Source organism: Perna viridis, chromosome 10, assembly GCF_037379345.1.
Source record: "Perna viridis isolate PV_CMFRI_1.1 ecotype Kerala chromosome 10, ASM3737934v1, whole genome shotgun sequence".
Lineage (NCBI taxonomy): Eukaryota > Metazoa > Mollusca > Bivalvia > Mytilida > Mytilidae > Perna > Perna viridis.
Genome location: NC_142454.1, coordinates 25,002,291 through 25,020,105, shown reverse-complemented (window position 1 = coordinate 25,020,105; position 17,815 = coordinate 25,002,291). Strand labels below are relative to the sequence as shown.

At 34.1% G+C, this 17,815-nt stretch overlaps 2 protein-coding genes across 9 annotated transcripts; both read right to left on the bottom strand.

Annotated features, from left to right (window-relative positions):
* Window positions 1-593: 593 nt before the first annotated feature.
* On the bottom strand, window positions 594-4,290 carry LOC148605100 (UPF0739 protein C1orf74-like). 7 transcript variants are annotated; one of them, XM_088547840.1, is made up of 4 exons: window positions 4,184-4,216; window positions 3,576-3,646; window positions 1,776-1,908; window positions 594-1,508 (listed from the first exon to the last, which is right to left on the bottom strand). In XM_088547840.1, exon 4 carries the CDS (start codon window positions 1,502-1,504, stop codon window positions 740-742), a length of 765 nt encoding a protein of 254 aa, XP_088403966.1. In that variant the 5' UTR covers window positions 1,505-1,508; window positions 1,776-1,908; window positions 3,576-3,646; window positions 4,184-4,216; the 3' UTR covers window positions 594-739. The 7 variants fall into 7 exon arrangements, with proteins under 7 accessions (XP_088403966.1, XP_088403968.1, XP_088403965.1 ...); XM_088547842.1 differs by lacking the exon at window positions 3,576-3,646 and having other exon boundaries at window positions 1,776-1,853; window positions 4,184-4,266; XM_088547839.1 differs by lacking the exon at window positions 3,576-3,646 and having other exon boundaries at window positions 4,184-4,258.
* A 4,865-nt stretch (window positions 4,291-9,155) lies between these two features.
* On the bottom strand, window positions 9,156-17,786 carry LOC148605099 (uncharacterized). Of its 2 annotated transcripts, none has more exons than XM_088549957.1 (2): window positions 17,570-17,786; window positions 9,156-12,368 (listed from the first exon to the last, which is right to left on the bottom strand). In XM_088549957.1, the coding sequence occupies exons 1-2, from the start codon at window positions 17,582-17,584 to the stop codon at window positions 9,312-9,314; spliced, it is 3,072 nt and encodes a 1,023-aa protein (XP_088406083.1). In that variant the 5' UTR covers window positions 17,585-17,786; the 3' UTR covers window positions 9,156-9,311. The 2 variants fall into 2 exon arrangements, with proteins under 2 accessions (XP_088406083.1, XP_088406084.1); XM_088549958.1 differs by lacking the exon at window positions 17,570-17,786 and adding an exon at window positions 12,764-12,816.
* Between the last annotated feature and the right edge of the window lie 29 nt (window positions 17,787-17,815).

The following is a 17,815-nucleotide window of genomic DNA, read 5'->3' as shown; positions in this document are numbered from 1 at the left end:
AAAAGCAGAGGACGCTTACTCTACCGGTGCACCTAGTCCATGCCCCCAGTTTTTAGTGGAGTCCGAGTTGCTCATTTGCTTTTGTTACTTTGTATGTTTGATTTTAGTTACTTTATGTTCTTTGTTGTGTATGTCCGTTTTCAATGTCTGGTTTTTGTCCCTGGATTGCATTCTTTTGATTACCGCTATAACCTTGGTTCCCTTGATTACTCTTTCAATAGAAACAATTTGGTATTTAGATGGTTCTTAATACTCAGGCTAATAAGCAGACATTTTGTAGGGGCATTGTGGGTGTGGATGGTTTTTATTTGTTATTACTTTTCTCTTGAATATTGCTTAACCAATTTTAAACTTGTTTCTAATAGTAAGCTTTTTTGCTACCAAAAGGGGCATGGGGGTAACTTCTAACTCCCTCAGCTACTGGTCTTACACATTCTGCATTGTTGGTTGCCAAATTAAAAATTCTAAGAACTAGTTTTTTTAGCTTGTTTCTACAAAAAATGCAGGGGGGGGGGGATTGGGGACTTCTGAACTCCCGTGGCTACGGACCTGACACATTCTGAATTGTTAATTGCCAAATTAAAGTTGCTAAGAATTAGTATGGCACTATATTTATGTAAAATAAAACATAAGGAAAAAATGGATACACAACTCTACATTAATAGACCATTTACCATTTTGATTTTATATTTTTTATTTTTTGCACTAAAAAGTTCAACATCAAACTATTTGATGAATTTCATAATGCTACCTGGGGTAAAATTTCTGTTCTAAATGATAACTCCAAACTAGGGTTACTTTTTTTCTTTTTTTCAAACCAGTGATTCACAAGAGATTTTGCATGGTCATCATACAAAGTTTCAGGAACACTAAAAGAGAAAAGTTTGTGTTTGTTATTTTGGAACTCTGATGTTTTTAGATGAAGTGGTTGGTGAACTTCAAAACATTTTAATTCTTCCATTGATAGATTGTTGTTGTGAGATTCACTGTTGAACCAATACACATATGGATATCCTAGTAATAATCCAAATACTGTTGTCAAATTGATATTTTCTACTTCAATATTATACAATGTTACTTCATCTAAGTTTATGGGAAGCATTTGAATAAACTTGGAGTATTCTTTGATTGTAGAACAACAGTCCTGAATTTTTTCTGGTTTGTCGATACTGGATGAAACATCAATGAAAACAAACTCTAATTTCAGATCTGTAATCTGTTGGAGTTCACAAATGTTAGTTTGATTTAAAATGAGTAAGTCTGTTCCCATTTGGTAGATATTTAAAGGTGAAGTTATTAATCTTGAACCGTAAAGTTCCTTTACAAGTTCTACAAGTTTATGTGGTTGAAAGCCAAAGTCAAGAAGGTAGGCTGGTTTAACTGCACTGTCAACAGCTACAATGTTATAGAATAGCTCTGTAGCTAATGTCCTATTATGCTTCCTTTTTCCCAAGTGCTTGTTCAGCAAAATATTCCACTGGTCATTTGATTGCAATGTTGCCATGTTTCTGAAAAACACAAAATGGAATCAGAAATATTGAGAGCAGGCTCAAAGAGAGAATACCCCTCCACTTCAAATATAATTAAATGTTAAATGTACAAAAATTGGAGTATCATTTGTTATTCCTATACACCCCACGTGCGTTTGCAATGGCCATAATAAAGTTAAAAACACTTAAGTTCATTCACTTTAGTTTTCAATAAACAAAGACTTGCTATTCCAAAATATATTCTTTTTGAATTTTATACAACCTGAAATAATCTTATTAGCTCACCTGGCCAGCTAAACTCTTCTCCTCTGAACTACTTGACCAATTTGTACCAATATTAGTATGAATATTTCGTAGGGTATTCTGCATAAAAATGAAGTGAGGATTTTTGATCCATCGAGAAACATGGCCACTGTTACTAAAAATATAACATAGGGGTCAGACAGAAGTTTTTGCATATATCTCCAAAACTGTTAGGTTTAGCCAAAAATGAGGAGATCTATCTCTGGTTAAATTTTCACGTAAATTTGTTAAGCCATGTTCAAGTTATTGCCCTTTTTCAATGTTTTTTGGCTTCTTTTAATGTTATATCTTTCAAAAATCTTCTCCACTGAAACTAGTTACCAATTCTTGGTATGAATGTTTCTTAGGGTATTCTGCATAGAAATAATGTTAGGATTTTTGATCTGTTGAAAAACATGCCTTCTTGACTATAAAAAGGACAAAGGGGTTAAACAGAAGTTTTTCTAATAAATTCCCAAAACATTAGGTTTAGCCAAATTCTTTCAATTGCCTAAATGATCCTTATTATAAGGCCTACAAAAGTCTGCATTGGAACAAAGTTGTTGGATGACTCCCTGTTAGAGTTATTGCCCTTGAAAGATGAAAAATGATGGTTTTTTTTTTAAAACTATGATACATGTAGATAGACAGAAACTTCCAATTACTTAAATGATCCTTATGGTAAGGCCTACCAAAATCTATGAGTCAAAAGTTTTGGACAACTTGTTATTGCCCTTGAAAGGCAACAATTTAACCAGGTGAGCAATGCAGGCTCCTGGGAGCCTCTTGTTTATTTATATTCTACCAGTAGTTATAGCTTTAACACAGAAGAAGAAAGTGTTCTTTATTTTTGATTTGCCTTGAATAGAAAATAGTGCAAAAAAAAAATAGTAGTCTTAAATTAATAGCATGACATTTTATTTTTTATATTTTGCCATAGCCTACGTTACTACTGGGGTATGTTGTACAGTGGTGGATCCATGGGAGGGTCCTGAGACTTAATACTCCTATTGGTGGAAACATTTTTACTACGTATGGGGTTAAATGAGCTAATAATAGCCTTGAAGCCCCATTTCAAAGATAAGTTAATGAATCAGACTCTCCCCTCTTTTATGAATCTCTGGACCAGCCCAAGATGAAGAATTGGTTGATGTATAATTTTCAGTAATGTTTTAGGCCACCTTGCAATGTGTTTTATGAATACAATTATGCAAAACTGAAAAATTAAAGCACCTTGTTAGTACTAGTAGTAGTTTTGTAACAGTTTACTCTGCATTGTTATACTGTTATGTGTAGTGGCACATAACACAACTACAGTATGGAGCTACAAGTAGTCTGAATTGTTATTGTAATCAGCCGCAATATTTTTTTTTTTTTGAAAATCAACTGAGTTAACTTGGAAGTAATTAATAACAATGTTTTTTTATGTAATAATGAATTACTCTTTAATTACATTGGTGATGGGTTCAATATTTTACAAGGGTATTCCCATTCATTTATAACATTAATTGTGAACTCTGGACTTAGAAGAATTGCTTCAGTTTTATGTTTTTAAGTATAGTATTGATTTAACATGTGAATTATTACTGTCAAAGCTTGAAAATGCCTGTCAGAGGAGTCAATGGAAAGTGACAATTTAATATTCTGGCACTGCTGCAGTAAATGAAAACAGTTGTTGAAAAACTTGTCATCATTCCCTAGTATTTAACAACTATTTCTAATTGAGACCTGATAGATGCTCAAACATTTGAAGACCTCATGATGAAGACTTATTCAAAGTGTTTAGATTCATTTGTTTCTTACTTGCAGAGAAGAAAACTGCAACAGGGAATGTGTCAAAGAGACCAGACCCAAACTAAAGAAGTTGTTTTTTTCTGTAAATGGAACAAAAAAACTTCCTTAACATATATTATCTTCATTGGCTAAGTAAATGAAAAATAAATATTGCAAAGCAAATGTAAAGGTCGTGTAAATAATAATTAGTAATTTAATGAAAAAAAATGCATGTAATATTGGGATGTAATTTTACTTTTTATTTTAACAAGTAATTAGCCATAGCCCTGCGAAAATCTGATCCTGCAAAGCCTCCTCTTTTGTTTTTGGATATTATTGACCCATTTAATAACAAAGAAATTTAAGCACGTGTCTGCTTTAGCTTTTTGTCTTGTGACACAAACAAGACAAAAACAAGTTGTGTTGTTTATTATTAACACACATTATGGTATCGCCCACACAAAAATCATAAACTTCATTAGCTGCTGAGTTATCATTGAACTGTATTTTAGCTTAAATATATATCTTTTTGGAAATCCGTGTACACATGCCAAAACACTACTTTTATCTACTGTAAATATTACATTACTGTGCTTTTATTCAATCGATATCCACTGAGAATCGCATAATTATTTTACCTTTTTCGTGGGCGTGGTCCCATCTCACTTTGCAATTGAGAGTAGAGGGGGATATAATTTTACTTTTGGTAACCTGCAAACAGGGAACCTAAAATTATACTTCTTGAAACAAATCGGTAACTGACCAGTAACTTTCCGCACTCGATATATATTCAATGCCCCAGCAATGATAGATCCTGATTTTTTATTTTTTCTTACCGGTTATCTTGTCTTTTATTTCTTGAAAATTTTAATCTAGCTTTTATATTTCAAATTTGATCCAGCCCCAATAGATTCCTAAAAGCACGCTTAACACTATAGTTACAATTGTATTATTTATGTTGGGTTTTCATACGAGGTTGGCAAAGGATGGCTAGCTAGATAGATAGATAGATCCTTTCGGAGTGTTTTCATGTCAAAACATGAATTATTATATTAATTTCAGAGGCGGATCCAGGTGCAGGGGTTTGATACCCCTCCTTTTTATCGAAACATTTATCATTTTCATGTATGAAATCGACAAAAAAATGGTAAATAATGTTCTAGCACCCGACTTTTTCCTGAGGAACCCGACTGGCACCCTCTTTTCAAAGTATCTGGATCCGCTCTTGATTTTAACAGACTCCAATTTCATAAAGTACAATGTATTAGATTCGCATACATGTGCCAACTTATTGTATAGCTCGGACCCGAGTTCGGATATTCCAAGGCAGAATATCAGACTTTCCTCTAGACCTTTCCCATTCACATTTAAAGACTGTGAGACGACTCTGCAAGGTCTAGCATGGACAGTGGGGTATAGTTACTGCCTCGGCTTGAGGGCACATTACCACAGTGAGACCCTCTGATCTGGCGAGACCAGTACCTTTGAGGTATTCAGGGAACGACCATTTGATTTTAATGGGGCGGAGGTGGGTCGGGGTAGAATCGCGGCCTGGAAAAAATGGAAATAAAATAATATATTCTTGCCTCCGCTACAAAAAAAAATCTGACCTCCATATTCCAATTAAAATAAATAATCTAGCCATATTTCATTTAAAAAATAGTGATCAAGGGAACCAAGATTCTAGCAGAAATCAAAAGAATGTAAACCAGGGACAGAGACCAGACATGGAAAACAGACAAACACGACAAAGAAGATAAAGTAACTAATATAATACATACAAAGTAACAAAAGTAAATGAGCAACTCGGACTCCACTACAAACTGGGAGCATGGACCATGTGTACCGGTAGGGTAAGCGGCCTCTGCTTTTCTAGAAACACCCTCGGAGTTGCTCATAAAAGTAATGTCCGGGGTAGACAAACGAGGAAAGGAAAACTATAATAGATACGCTGAACAAATCAGTTTTCATGGTGCAAATGGATACACCATAACGATTCACGAGTTCATGATGACGACCATAAATCTTCTGTAGTGATGACTTCAATCTTGTAGCAACATGACCCTGTTCCAGAAGCCTAATTGTGAGAATTCTAGCGCGATACAAAAAGCCCGCGTAGTTACGGCAAGCTCTGGACAAAATTATGAGTTGTGATATGAACTCCATACGCAGGTGCTGAAGGGTTGTTGCCTCTGATGAGAGGAAAGTTGACAATTCTGAATGAAACGTCATCACATGTGTCGTAAAGTTTGATCAATAGTTTTCCTTTTCCATCGATCTCTAAGTTTGATCAATAGTTTTCCTTTACCATCGATCTCTAATTATGTGTAGATCAAGATATGAGACTGACTTCACAGTGTCCGTAGTATCCTTTATCTCAAGTTCTTTGGAGGTAGATGCGATGTACTAAGTCCCCGAAACTAGGATTGTTTAACAATAATACGTCATCTATATAGCGGAAACTGAGATTAAATGATCTTTCTTTCGGATCAGATCAGCTATAAAGTCAGCCTCATAAGAAATCTTCTGATTCGAAAATTTTTGGAAATATATTTTCTGCCCTGCCCAAAACAGCTCGGTATTCCTCAGAATCGAATGGTCGTCCACGAACACAGTTAGTGCCGATGTTTCCGGCCATGCGAGACCTGGTCCTTACTATTACTTTCCATATTACCCCCCCCCTTTTTCAACCCCCTAAAAAAATACGAGATTTATCATCAGTGTATATACATGTACCTATGCTAGAACTTTTTTACAGAAATGGTAGAACATAAATTGAAAGTATATGAAAGTTCAACATAAAACTACTTATAACAATGTAGAGTATTGTATTACCGTTTAGTTTAGAGAAAAAATATATGCAAAAATGAGGGCGAGGAATTTAAACGACATTCGTCGTGTGTTTCGAGAGCTGTATTCACAATGAACACTTCACAATAAATTATTCTTGATACGCATGATCAATTTCTCCTCTTGAGATCTTTTGATCCAATTCTGTTTGTCTCATACTGTCTGTGTGAATTTTATAACTACACGAATTACAAAAACATTAACCTTCATCGAAATGCCAATTTTTTACATCTTTGAGGGAATCTTAATTCAGTACATTCATAAGTTAAAATCTATCCGAATTTCTTTTGATCCTAATGTTAAGTAACCCGTCATGTTTGTATGAAAACGAATTGGGGAAATCAATGGAAATTCAGTTTCAGACACAAAACAAAAAAGTATCGCACAAAACACACATCTTTTAGTTGTGACGAAGAGTTATGTGAAGAAACCCAAAATGTGCTGAAATGATATCATTAATATAATTCTTAACTTGCATGGTGCACACTCATGCTATGTATATAGTTGACAGAGCGACGTTGAATCAACATTGTATAATCAAAGCTAATACAAATCTAGCGATTCGCATAAGAAGTCATGGCGTTCGATTTTTCTGTTTGTTTTGAAACAAATTATGATATGTAATTGACGTCAGTTCAAGCTCGGTAATGATTTAATCATATTATTTTTCAGTCGCTATTCTCGAGGCAGAATAGTCTTCCTTTTTTATTTATACGCTTCTCGGTTCACACGAACTAAGCATTAATATAATAATAAAAAAAAGATTTCCATAATTCCTTACGAGAAATACCATTGTAATTTCGCCGTTTTTGTTGCTATGTCCCGATTGTCGACAAGTACTGATAATTGGTGTTTAACTTTTCGTGTTGACAAAAATGTAATTTCTCACAAACATTACTCTAGAGCTTGCCAAAAAAAACCTACAGACTTCCCGTATCATGCTAGACTTTTTACAGTTAGGCTTCCGGAACTTGGTTACGTTGTTACACGATTAAAATGCAGAGGACGATTACCCTACCGGTACACATGGTCCATGCTCCCAGTTTGTTGTGAAGTCCGGGTTGCTCATTTACTTTCATTATGTTCTTTGTTGTGTGTCTATTTTCCCTGCATGTCTTGTATAATATGTTCTTTTGGTGGTTGCTGCTTGAATCTTGGTTCTCTCATTATTCTTTGATAATAAACAAATGTTTGGTAAGAATGATAACCTTCAAAAGAATTTTTGACACGAATATGGTTTTCATCAAATATACAAAAAACCGAAAAATAGTCGAGTTAATGCCAATGATGTTGTTTCATGTAACTTACATGTATAAGTACTATTACTATTTTAAAAGTACTATTATCTATGGGCAGCAATTTGGGGTGATCAATTGTATCAATTCCGTACAACATAAAGCAATTCGTTTCTTTATGGGAGTGGGCCGCTATACGCCACATGCACAGTAAACGGAGATTCGGTATCGAAACCAGCATTCACCAGACGGTAGCATACCGTTGTCAATAATTGGAACCGAATGCGATTTATGGACAATGACCGATTAAACAAAAGAACCGACGATTGGCCAAACCATTAACACCAGGTGTTACAAGATATGCAAAAACGCGAATTATAGACTCTACCAACAATTTGAAAAATGTAATATCGGCAATTACAGTAGCACGAACGTTCATAACCTGATTGTAATCAACGTAATAGAGAACAAACTTTTACATGATTTTAACTATAAGAGGTAGAATGATATGAATCCTGATACTTCAAGACGTGGTGTTAGTACTGGTAATAAACTTAGAACATATAGAACATTCAAAACTGATAAAGGATGCGAACCTTTAAGTTATCTCAAAGCTATACCATCACCTGCTGAACGTAGACTATATGCTTAATTCAGATGTGAGGGTTGCATCACTACGGATTAAAACAGGACGCCTTGAACGTTTACAACTGAATGAAAAGAGCTTGCTTTGTGTGCAGTGATATTATCGAAACCGAAGAACACGTCCTGCTTGAATGTCCATTGTATGACGATATTAGATGAGAACTTTTTAACACCATTACTGATACATTTCAGCTCTTTAATGACCTGACTAATTTAGAAAAACTGTCAAATGTTCTTGCGTACCAAGATGTAATATTGATTTAAGCTTGTGCCAAAACCTGCAAACTGATTTTAGATAGGCGTGAACGATTTTTATACCCCTGATTTTATTGATTCAAATAATTTGTGTCAGAATATTTTTACTATCTACTTATTTTTTAACCAGAGAATTTTTAAGTTTGTTAAATTCCCGATTATGATTTGAAGGATTTTAATTTCAAGTACTTCTTTTTAATTTTGGAATGTAAAATGTTAAAAGAGTTCTATTTAAGTTTTTAATCGTCTTTAATAATTACTTTAAGAATGGCATCAATATATTTTTTGTACTATTATCCATGTGTCTTTTGTGAATATATTAATGGCGAGACATTAATAAACGATCTATATATCTATCTATCCATTTTTTTTTATATTTAAGAGTGACGGATGTATTGTATAAACAGACAGTGTGTCCTGATATGGGGATGTATAAAAATGTAGAAGAAAAATTCAAGGCTTGTTTGATTTTGTTCTCGTTTTCATAGAGCATTTAGTTTCCAAATAAAATGACAATGTTTTCACAAGTAAATAAAATGTACAAACATTATGGCAGGGAATTTCTTTATCGTAAAAATTAATTAAAGTATATGATCTCTTGCACGTGAAAAACATAAAAGACACATGCCTCTATAATCATTTTAATATAAATTATCACAACCTTAAATGATATATGGTACCGATTCCAAAACGTACTTTGCCAATAAATATTGCACATCTAGAGTAAGTACCTTTAGCCAGCGTAAACATTACACACTTGTACGTAGCACTCAGCACATATTCAGTCATAATGATTATTCGTTTTGGAATGTTGCATGGTATCTATGAAGGATGAATCCATTATACCGAGTTCAGGGTCGTCTGGAAGCATGGAAGCAGACACTACTGATTCCGTAGAGCCATGGATCTGCCATGGAACAGAAGTTTCAGCTACGCTAAAATCCACGAATAAGTCTACAAAATTGTCGTCTGCTACAGAGTTCAACTCACTTTCATTGACCCCATTTCCATTTTTGTTCTCTTTGTCTTTGTTCTTTCTCTCGGCATTTTCTTTCATGTACTTTTCAAATACGCTTTGCTTCCCCTTATCCTTATCCTTACACTTATCTTTATCTTTGTCCTTAGTTTTGTCGTCATTTTTGCCATCTAGTATCGAATCACAGCTTTGTTTCCTCTCCAGATTTGGACTTCCAACTTTTGACCCAGAAATATCTTCGTTTTCTTCTTCGGCTTCCTCTTCCTTTTCTGGTTCGTCCTTCTCTACCATTAGATCACAAATGGGCCAATTCTGTTTAAATTCACAGATAACTTCATCGATTTGCCCCTTGAAGCTGATTGTTTTCAGATTAAGTTTCACTGCTTTTCGAGGCAAAATATTCTTTAAGAGCATCGGAACGAAGCCCCCTGCTAATGTAGCAAGTGTTTGATTAGTTGATGATATTTGATGCACATTTCCAAACGCCATCACTACTATCATGACAAAAAACAGAAATACAACAATAATAAAAAACTTCCCCGTCGCTGTTAAAAGATTTGTGTATACAGGCCCTGGCGCACCATGTACACGCACCTCACATAACTTCTTGAAAAGCCGAAGTGGAATTCGTGGAGTATCAAAAGAGTCAAGAAACAATAACAGGTGGCCTATACGCCATCTTGGATCAGCTTTGTCAAAAGTAAAAGCAGTTGGAATTTGATCAACAGCTTCGACAGGCTTAACTGTAAAGCCAATATTTTCTTGCATACTTGAAGGTAAACTAGCGACTTTCTTCAAGTCTTCTACTCTGTCCATAATATCATCTATGACAGCTTTATTGAACGTTAAATAGCTTTCATAAACATTGCTGTAACAATCGTGCATGTAGACCAAAACAAGAAGCGCCATTGACACATATCTAAGCGTGCTCCCAGCATTAACAATAATTCCCATCATCGTGAAAGCCATAATTTCTACGACTATTCCTACTGATACCACCACAAGCAAAATCATTGAATATAAACATGCAACACAAAAGGTTCCAACAAAAAACTGAACAATTAAGCGACGCACGCTGTACAGCGTTCCACTTCCCCAAGTGCATGGGAAAACTTGTTCATCATCATCAGTAATAGTTAAAAATCGTGTATTATGGACCGTTTTGTCAATCTTCGTTATATTTTTCTTGAACTTCTTAATCTTGACAGCGCTGTGATTTTTTGCAACTAAAGGAGATTCATCATCTACAGTTTGTTCTTTGTAGTCAATTTTTGTTCGCGCATGATAGTATATTCTATAGGTAAGATATATTGTTGGTAAACAGTATATTGAAAAAATTAATGAGCAAGCTGGTGTCATAACAAAAGCATAAAAAGGTGCTGCTAACAAAGCAAGTAATCCCAGCCTTTTAAAAGGCCACAGACATATACGAAGCATCACTTGCAAAACACTAGTTCTTTCAATATTATTCATATCTTGGAGTGATGATCGTACGATTGTTTTAACTGTTTCACTCACGTTTTTACTCGTCAGACCTATAATTAAGAAAGCCAGAAAATAAAACACATAAGCGGCCACAAACATTCCGTGTGTTGGCGACAAGTGTTGGATTAAGTTTGTCCTGTAAAAATCATAGTATTGTTCCAAGCCCAGCGACTTTGCAAAATCACTTCGACGAGTAAGTTCACCCTCTTCGAATTGATAGTACAGTACTACTCTCAAATAGAAAGGTACTGGAATCAGAAACACCAGGACAACACGGATGAACGTTTGTGCACACATGTGCCAAGTACATTTGTGCTTAAACTGTGGTTCAAATTTAGCATACACGCTACGATCACAGCAATCATGGAAAGGGTCCAAGGCTTTGATTTTACATCTAACAATATTGTCGTAAAGCGTCCTTAATAATCCAGTCGGTGGTTCATTTTCTGGTATAATTCGTTTTCCTTTGACTTTAATTCTTAATTCTGGAATCTTTATTGGAATAATCTCGTCCATTGGAAATTCTCCTAATTTTTCTTGAAATTTCTTCCATTCTGAAATATCTTGAATTGTCAAACGAGTCTTGTACCTCACCGATGTTTGAGCACTATCTGTAATGAATAGTTTCATCTTGATCTCTTTTTCAAGTTTCACTACATACTGCGCAGCCATATAGGACAAATCATACATGTGACTTGGAACCATCAAAGGTCCGAATAAAAATACCATGACTTTAACTAATGTAATACAGACGTAAAGCAAAGATATCCAAGCATCCTCAACTTGATCGGTGCAAGTCATTTTTCCATTTGATTCTAGATTACAACATCTATGAATAAATTTTGCATATCCTTCAAAATTTTTTACTACTGAATTGCATGCAAAAACCACTCTTTCTGTATGAGACTCGTATTCAATTTGAGTACTAGTTTTCTTAGTGACATAAAAGTCGTTAAGAATAAGTTGTCGGACTAAGAAGCCCTTTTCTTCGAGTGTACTATTTCCAAAACATCCGAAGGGAACATCTTGAAGTAAAACGTCTGAAGGTTCCACTCCGATAGTCAAGATTGTCATCGATAAAACATCGTAATGAAACGATAGCATGAGAAGCGTTCGGCCATGTTGTGTTCTTGTTCTATGCCATCGATACATTTTGTAGTTTTCGCCCGTATCATGGTACAACGGGTCTACTGAGTAATTTTGCAACTTGAAGGAGAATGCGTTTAAAGTGATTCTTGGGTTGTCCATGTATTTGGCGAAACTTTCGTCCACAGGTTTTATTTTGCATTTTGGCTGCGGACTAGCTGTCGAGCTATTCGATAATCCAAACAAACATAAAACAAATAGTTCGACAATTGTTCTTTTGTCATGCATTACCTGAAAATAGAGAATCATCAGTTATTTGACAGATTCGTAACACAAAGAAAGACCTTTTAAAACGTTATGCCAGCTGATCTGTCCTTGCTGGTTCATATTAGTGCATAATCCCTTCCTGTTTGATATCGATTGAACGAAAACTCAAACTTTGTGCAGTCCGATCAACATTTGTGTGATAAAATAATTCAGGAATGAAATAAAGCACGCATTGAACTTAAATCACTATGAATCGCGAAAAGTAATATACGCTGTACATGTCTATCATTTAATTTTCCAAATGTAATAAATGAACCTACTGGAGTGTCATTACTTTGCATGTGTTAGTACGGAAAATTCACACCAACTTTTTGAAGTTTTACAACAAATGCAAATAATATAAACAAGAAAAAACTTACCTAAGAAATTTATTAAAGCACGTTATTGTAAGGTTATTGTACTCAAATATTTTAGTTGTCAAGAATTTATCTATTGAATATAAAGAAGGTGACTGTTTTCTGTATCTAATTTAATCCAGAATTAACGCTCTATTAACGTTCTCTATTGAAAAAAGTTCGGATTCGTTGGACTGAATCAAAATTTTATTAAAATATTAAAAAGAAATTTATCCGTTTATTTACAAAGTTTAAATTAACATTAACAAGTGGTCGTAAATCAAGTCTGTGATCGATACGGTGCATGCTCTGATGTTTTTTTTAAGTGGCTTTATCTTTTCAGTTCAAGTATTTTTTCTGTCATGATTCGAAAATAATTTTCTTCAAATTCATTCCCCGCTGATTTTGCTTTTAAGTATATGACCCACGTAATGGGTTAATGACATATACATTCGCTCACGTAAATCTGTGTATTGGGACACCAATGCGACAGACAAGTCCCGGTAAAGTTTTGCAACCTTGTTACATGTACCGCTCACAATAATTGATGTCTCTGTCCCAAGTAATAGTGTTTGTCATATTTGAAATCTAATTCAACCGCAAAGTTAGCTAATGCTTTAACAGTGTGTAATGTAACGTTAGACCATCATGATTATTTACAGGTGGAATGCATTAATTTGTGGTACTACACCGCCAGTTGCATTTATTTTGTTTTATTTTATAGGTTCCTTTGTATTGTGCGACCTTTTCTTCGTTTTCTTCGCTTACTGTTCTAAGCATAATTTAGTACCACAGGATTGTGCATTTGGTATTGCTATTCTTAGAGGCGGATCCAGAAATTTCAGAAAGGGGACACGCTGGCTTTCCCGGGGGCGTTTGGGTTGGGGTACAGTGATTATCAGTGTATTTTACAATGTATACAGGGGCGGATCCAGATACTTTGAAAAGAAGTGGTGCCAGCCGGGGTTCCCAGAAAAGGAGGGTTGTAGGGACATTGTTTGCCATTTTTTTTGTCAATTTTACACATGGAAATAATAATTTTGCGATAAAAAGGGGGTACCAACCCCTGCACGCCCCCCTTGGATCCAAACTGCTTTATAATCAACCAAACTTTTCGACCTGAAGGGACACCCTTTGATCTGCCTTTAAGTCCTGCTATGTTATTGGAACACCATGCATTAAAGTCCTGCTATGTTATTGGAACACCATGCATTAAAGTCCTGCTATGTTATTGGAACACCATGCATTAAACAACTTCAAATCAAATGACAGTAGTGAGGCTTTCGTTCATTTTCATCGAAATTTTCATTGTGTTACTTTAAAAGATACGAATAACTCCCAAACCAAGTCAATGTACGTATCATGAGAAATTTTAATAAGTACTTTAATAAAATGAGCACCACTTATCTAAGTCTGGGGCCTGTAGTTTAGCACTAAGCCTGTATAATTAAGGATATATATGTATATGTTTAATTAGTATATTAAGCTTAACAATTTATCTGACCCCATGGTCAGACTGTCGACATGTTTTGTGCTTTACAAAGGGTATTTTATGAAACGAAATTTGTATTTTTGTCTTTTTTTTTTCGGAATCAACATTTGGAGGTTTGCCTTATGCATGAACTTATGCAGGTTTGATCCGAAACTAATTGCCGTCTGTCCATTTAGTTTAGAAGTGTAATTACATTACTATGGAAGTCTTGAATGATATTAAGTTGAAGAAGTATTTTTGTCTTATCCTTTCAATAAACTTGGGATGTTTTATAAATCTACAAAAAAATATTGATTTCATATCGTATTTTTCCCCGACTACATGTACTGTTACTAATATCCTTGTTTTCATATATAATTATGGTAAGACATCACTATCTATATATGTGACGCTGGTTAATTACTCGTACTCGAAATTGCTTTAAAACTATGATTTTAAAGGGAGAAACTGTTTCGCCCTTTATGGCTAGGCTAATTTTTAAAAAGAGCGCCCCATAACATATTATGGGCTAATGTTTCGCACAAGACTAGCAAATAAAACTGGTTTGAAATAAAACTGCAGCAACGACAGAAATCCACATGCTCAAAATATTAGAATTCTATAATAAACAAAAAGTTGCGCCCACCGGGCGGTGATTAAATTTCTTACATTTAATATATTCCAAGATTTCCGTAAATTTCAAGGGGGTAACCGATTATCCATAAGCCCATTCTTGATTTAAATTATTTTCCCACACTATGGTAAAATCAAGATTTTAACATGATCGCTATAAAGCTCGCATGTTGAAAATTTGAAAGTTACCATATCGAGTGGAGAAATAATCTAAACCACTTATTACTGCGGAAAATCAATATATTTACAAGCAAACTGATATCAGTTAATTAAATAACTTTGGAATTTCGAATAATTCAAAATCTGTGTAATACATGTATACTGGAATATGTTAATGCCAATAACAGGTAACACAGAAACAACATGATTTTTGTTCATTATGTCCAATTTACTTGAACTTTTAATGTTCCGAGAAAAATTAATTCTCCTTCAAGAATAATAAAGAAAGTATGCCGACATTCCAAACCTCCTGACCCCACCAAAATCACAGTGAATCATTTATTGATCAAGAACGAAGACGAAGGAGTTTATCACCATAAATTACAAGAAAACTTGTAATAAGGTCAACGAAAAAATCCGTTCACTACAAATTGGTTATTTGAATAGAAAGTATATTCAAACGTTTAACTTATCTTATAGTAAATGAGGCACAGAAAGCGTTTCCCATTGTCAAAAATGACAAATTACGGCGAAAAGTGAGTTATAATGTTTACAATTTAAAATGCTTCTGATGTCATGAATCCATTCTAAATCAATCTCCTTATAACATATAGAAATATAATGAAGTCTTGACAAATAAGAAATGGAAAGAAATGCATTCCTTTCTGTCAAAATACTATTGTAAAATATTTATGATGGATTGAGTCAGCATCATAGGTGATCATTTGTACCCATATCAGGAAACTGGTACGACTTGGTCTCTGCAAATGAAATTTTCGGGGTATGAAATTCTAATAAGTTTACATGCGAAATTCAAGTACTCCAAAAATACTTTGTAAGTATAAGAAGTCTAAACCTTTTTATACATGTACATTTACCTATTTATTCAATAACAGATAAATATGTCTTTTGGTCGGGTGATATAGGCTATAGGGAGACAAAAACCGAACAACCGTAATATTTTAAAATTGAATATGTTGTGTTTTCGTCTTACGATAAAAGTTAAACTTTTAATATTGAACAAAATGCTTTTCTTCCATATCGGTTACATAAGTTTCATGCTACTTATATTGCTTTTTTTTATGTCTTATTGAAGTCCAAGGTTTTACAGATCCATATACATTAAAAGATAAAGAGCAGATACGGATCGAAAGATTTTTAAAGGGTAGTTCCAGACTATCATTTGCTCGATATTGCCCATATTTTAAAGCATGGATTTAAATAACTTTTCCAACAAAAGGGGCCCAACACTTGTATCCAAGACCTCTCCCTGGATCCGCTACTGAAGAGTTAAATGAAATAGATTAGTTGATACCATACGTGAGAATTAATTCGTGTTACCGTCAATGGTAATTCGTTTCATGTGTGCCTCAATCTTGGCTAATTCAAGACAACAGAAGTTTCTCATGAGTCCAGTTTTGGTCATAGTTGCCAGCAAGCTAATTTTTTTCTGGTTAATGCCACACTTAGGTACAAATGACGGATCCAAAAAGGGACACGGTGTTCCTTTTGTTGGAAAAATTTGGCTAATTTGATTCAAAATTAGGCAAATATTAGCAAATAATAGCCTGCAATTTAATTACCTCTCGTTTCTTAAATGAAATATCAGGATCTGGCCTTTTAGTACAGACTGAGAGCCGATATGTTCACTAAATAGTATACAAATAAACTCGCGCAATATTTACTGAAGTCATCACATGTCACATTAACACAATAAACAAATATATTCGTAAATGATATATTGGATTTATAGAGCTTTGCTATGTTATAACATCATTATGGAGGATTATTTATGCATATCAAGCAATTTGTCATAAATTATGACCAAACTTTAAAAATTATTTTAATGTTCTTAGATTATTTATTATCTCTTATTTGGAGACATAAAACCGAATCTTAAACAGTACATGTAAGTCAAATATGAAATGTAAACTGTCTGTTGGGGTTTGGACTTATTTCAAGTGTAAAAGTGTATGGAGATCACATCTCTTTTAATATCTCTTTGTTTTGATAGTACATTATCGTGGGTATCGGTTTGTAGCATTTCCTTCAATGTTTTCTTTTATTTCGCTAATGATTAATTCATAATACTTATTAATGTATGTGTTATATATGATATATTATGTCCCACTAGTACAACTTTAAAATAAGATTTTTCTTAAAGCTTATTAATTACTTAAGAAATAGGACGTCGGATACCAGTTTTCTAAACTTTTGTATCGCTTTCTTGAGTTCTTTTTGTGTATGGTAAAACGCATAATTTTGAAGTATCCCGAAAGCCGACCAAAGCCTTGCTACTTTTAATAAATCAATAATCAAGGAAAACAAGTGTAACGTAATCTTGAATTATACATACATGCACGGCCATATCGCACGTATGGTTTTATAATTTTAAAGTTTCAATATGATTTAATGAAGGATAAAAGAACCATGAATTTGTAAATTGAATTATTGACGTAACTTTTATTTGAAGTTCAAGTACATTTTAATTTCACGTATGGACCGTGTAAACTAATAAACATATTATAAAACTAAATAATCTTATTTTTTCATAACTCTTCGCTTACCTTGAACAAGTTCATCAATAAAATCTCAAGTATCCCTGAATGAGAGTACTCCCGTTGTGATATTTAAAAAAAGTTTTGGTTGAGAAGATTTATACATTTAGGTTCACCTGAGAATTTATTGTGCGCAAAGATGTATACTTTTCCAAAGTACGGTTAGGATCGCCATATTGATGATGATGACACAAGATAAAGGAAAATGATTACACATGTGATCGAAGAATAATTTGTTTGATCAAAAGATCACCA